Source organism: Galeopterus variegatus, unplaced genomic scaffold (assembly GCF_000696425.1).
Source record: "Galeopterus variegatus unplaced genomic scaffold, G_variegatus-3.0.2 Scaffold15168, whole genome shotgun sequence".
Lineage (NCBI taxonomy): Eukaryota > Metazoa > Chordata > Mammalia > Dermoptera > Cynocephalidae > Galeopterus > Galeopterus variegatus.
The window spans coordinates 20,548-24,708 of NW_007741279.1; the positions used below are offsets into that span (position 1 = coordinate 20,548).

The 4,161-nt window shown below is 57.8% G+C and overlaps 1 protein-coding gene across 1 annotated transcript in view; it reads left to right on the forward strand.

The window, feature by feature from the left end:
- LOC103582173 (DNA dC->dU-editing enzyme APOBEC-3C-like) overlaps positions 1-3,246 on the forward strand; it is a gene marked incomplete at its 3' end in the record, with an annotated part of 6,184 nt that extends 2,938 nt beyond the window's left edge. Inside the window, exons 5-7 of the mRNA XM_008563839.1 lie at positions 1,498-1,697; positions 2,602-2,665; positions 3,090-3,246. Of these exons, the coding sequence (XP_008562061.1) occupies positions 1,498-1,697; positions 2,602-2,665; positions 3,090-3,246 (421 nt within the window). The remainder of the gene's footprint in view (positions 1-1,497; positions 1,698-2,601; positions 2,666-3,089) is intronic.
- Between the last annotated feature and the right edge of the window lie 915 nt (positions 3,247-4,161).

A 4,161-nucleotide genomic window follows, 5' to 3' on the forward strand; every position in this document is an offset into this window, starting at 1 on the left:
CCATGCAGCCCAACGTCTCCTTCCCCCCAGCCTCGGAGCCCCCCTAACCTGGCTCCTGCCACCACGACATAGCAACCGAATCTTGTGTTACACTGAACATAAACGGGCACGAAAACACATAAGCATGAAAATCAGAAGCTTTGAGAAATACCCTGCGAGGCAGCCTTGACTTATCAGAGAAGGCACCTCCTTCGTGAAGGTGACCCGTAGCTGCCAGGGCTGCCTTAATAAGCGCCCGAGACCAGGCGCCAGTCACCAGCGAGTGACTTCTCCCGGTTCTGGAGGCTGGATGTCCAAGATCAGGGGCTCAGCAGGTCGCTTCTCCTGAGGCCCCTCTTCCTGGCTTGCAGAGGGCCGCCCTCTCTCTGTGTCCTCACATGGTCTCTCCTCTGTACGCATATGTCCCCCGTGTCTCTCTGTGTCCTGATTGCCTCTTGTCGTAAGACACCGGTCAGGTCTGGTCAGGACACACCATTGGCCTCACTTTAACTTGTCACCCTTTAAAGTCCGTGTCTCCAAGTGCTCTCATCCCCTCAGGTACCGGGGTTAGGGCTTCCACACATGCATTGGGGGGACCCAATTCAGCCCGTGACAGTGACCAAGGGCCTTTGTGGCCGAGCCTGGGTGGGGAGGGCAGCAGTCTTTGTTCTGTGGGTTGACCTCTTGGGTGACCCCTCACCTGATGCTGCCACCCCTTCCATCCACCCCTGCTGCCCCTGGAGTCCCCAGCCCATCACTCTCCTTCACCCCCAGCCCTCCCAGAGAAGCAGCTGGCGTGGGCTGCAGCCTGGGGAGGGTGCTGCAGGGGGAGCCGCAGGAACACGTCCAGTGGTTACGTTCACACTTAAGTAAGATTTTAGGAAATAACATGAGGCCAGAGACTGTGTGAGCTTTTCCAAAAAGCAGAATAGAACATAAGACGGGCCCCCAAGGCCCAAATGGGACAGAGAAAAGGCAGTGCGGGCCTCGAGGTGAAGCAGCTGCGAACCCCTGGGTCCTGGACCTCAGAAGCGAACCCCAAGGGAGTGTGGGGAGCAGGCGAGGAGCACGAGGAGCAGGCGAGGAGCACAGAGAGCAGGGGAGAAGCACACGGAGCAGGGAGGAGCACAGAGAGCAAGAGAGGAGCACGAGGAGCAGGGAGGAGCACAGAGAGCAAGAGAGGAGCACGAGGAGCAGGGAGGAGCACAGAGAGCAGAGGAGGAGCACGGGGAGCAGGGGAGGAGCATGCAGAGCAGGGAGGAGCACAGAGAGCAAGAGAGGAGCACGGGGAGCGGGGGAAGAGCGTGGGGAGCAGGGGAGGAGCGTGGGGTGCCGGGGAGGAGCGTGGGGAGCAGGGAGGAGTGTGGGGTGCAGGGGAGGAGTGTGGGGAGCAGGGAGGAGTGTGGGGTGCAGGGGAGGAGTGTGGGGAGCAGGGAGGAGTGCGGGGAGCTGGGGAGGAGTGTGGGGTGGTCTTATGAGGAATCTCTGTCTTTGGGTTTCTCCCACCTTTGTTCACAGGACGTTGGAGAAACACACATTCACTTACAACTTTATAAATGACCCTTTGGTCCCTGGGCGGCACCAGACCTATCTGTGCTACAAGGTGGACCTCCTGGATGGTGACACGTGTGTCCGACTGGGCTGCCTGCGTAACCAGGTGACCTTCCCGGCCCAACTGCATCCAGTCAGTGCCCTCCCCAGTCCAGGCACAGTCTCAGGTAGAGGCCCTCAGTGGCACATGTTTGTCCCATAGTCCCTATCACCTCTGGTCCCTGCAGCTGCTGATGCTCTGTCCTGAAGTCAGATGGACACATGGGCTCAGGTGACTCTCCATGCTTGGTGGCTACAAGCCCACATTGGAAACTGGTCACATGCTCTAGGGCCTGGACCCACTACCCAGTGTCACCTCTGGTTCCAAGGTTCAGCCACTTACTTGCCTCTGTGTCCCTGAGGAGGAGTCAGGGGCAGAAGGAAAAGGCGTCTACACAAGGACCAGGGGGTGTCAGGTGTGCCCAAGGCCAAAGAGGTTCCTGAGGACCGTGCCCAGGACTCCCCTCCTGAAAACAACTCTCACAGAGAACATCTTTAGAACGGGTCAACTTGAGCATTAGGGCCTATGTGACATCACAGGGCAGGGGCTGCAGCACCTGCTCATGGGCGTATTCCTGGCAGAAGCGAGACAGAGGCAGGAGAGGCCGTCCTGAGATCCTGTCCTGGCCGCGGTGGAGCCCACAAGAAGGCCAGGGAACAGGCACCATGTCAGGATGTCAGGGATTGTCAGGCATTTGGGGAGGAGCAGGGACTGGCCAGGCCAGGAGGCCCCAGAGCCCGAGGGACCTTCTTCCCTGGCCCTGCTCAGGACGGGCTCTGGCAGGGGAGGTTCAGTTCTGCTGGGCTCTGGTCCAGGGTGTGGGGCTGCTCTGGTCACTACGAGGAAATGGGCCTGGCAGGACACACCCACTGCCTTGGGGGGACTTGCAGCGTTGCTGGTCCCCCCAACTGTCTCAGGGGCTACACCTTCCCCAGGGACGTTGCACGGCCCCTTCTCCACTCTTCCTGGGTCAGCCATCANAGCTCTGTGGTCTGGCAGGTGACCCCACCTCTGGGGGTTGCCTCCTGCAGGATTGGGGCAGGATCAGCTGAGCTCAGACACAGGCGTACTCAGAACAGTAGCCTGTGCCCGCCCGTGAATTCGGCTGTTGCTCTGATTAAAACAAAAACAAAAACAAAAACATGCACAGGTGGAAAGTCAGGAATGAATTGAACCACAACGTTAAGAGCTATTTTGGGGGGTGGACGGTTGTTTTCCTCTTTTCCGTTTTTCTAAAGTATGTGCAGGCATACTGGAGGGTGGGGGTGTCCCACTGAAAGGACCAGAGCTGGGGCCCGCGGTGGGAGAGGAGGCCCCTCCCTGCTGCCCCGGGCTCGTCCCCTCCTCTTCCCTGTCCCCCATGTCCCTGCCTGGAGAGGCAGACGACATTGTCAGGGCTGTGGAGGGTTGGGGGAGGCGCAGCGCCCAGCGGGGTGCAGAGAGCTGGGCTCAGAGGACAGCGGCCTGGAGGAACCGGGGGGCGCTGTCTGCATTGTCTCTTTTCTCTCTGGTGCCTCAGGAACCCGATGAAGGGGTTATATCGAGGAACATTCTATTTCCACTTCCGAAACCTTCGCTATGCCTCTGGCCGGAACACCGCCTTCCTATGCTACCGAGTGGAAGCCGTGGAGCACCGCTCGCCTGTCCTGGTTGACAGGGGAGTCTTTAAAAACCAGGTACCAGCCTGACCAGTCACATCGCAGCCAGACGCTAAGCCAGTTGAGATGGCAGAAAAAATCACATTAAGCAAAATGCCAGACACGGGCTCCCCACTGTACGTTTTCTTCCCAGAACATTTCTTCAGTCCTTGGCCCCGATGTTCCCGCTTGACTGTTGTGGAATCTGACAGATGATGGTGCCCGACTTGTCACAAAAGGCCCTGCTTAGAGGCCACGGCCCAGAGTCTCCGAGTGGTTTTTTCCCAAAATCTTGTAACTGTGCTCGGTGTCTAGCAGTCTTCGAGGGAAGAGCCTCTGGGAAAGTTGGGGCATCCTGTGCACCCCACACCTTATCTGGCCCTAGGACCTGCAGGCTGGTCCTGCCAGCCCAGCCACAACCCTGGTTCCTCCTGGTCTAGGACGCGTTATCACACAGTGGTGACCCCAGCCTGCTCAGAGGCCATGGACAGGACTCCCTTGGGTGACCACTACAGCAGCTGTGACCGGCCTCTGCAGCCACTAGAGCAGGCACCAGCCCCTGCAGCCCACGCCCACCCCTCGCCACCCCTGCAGACGTGCACCCACACCTGCCGTCCTCCTCCGCCCAGGCTGGAGACTTTTCTGAATGTGTTGGGGGAGCCATTGCTGGGTGGGCAGGCTTGCTCCGTAGCAGGGCCACCCGATAAAATGTAGTAGCAGTCGTACAAGTAATTTAAATTTTTCTAGACCCATAGCTTACAAAGCTGACTGAAATTGGCAAAATTAATTTTAATAATTCATTTAGTCCAGAATACCTAACATGATTCCAACATATAATTAACACAACATTCTTCACGAGAGAGTGTATGTTCTTTTCATTTGCATTGTGAGTCTTTGAAATGAGCTGTGTATTTTGCAGGCTGCAGGTCTCACTTCAGACGAGCCACATTTCAA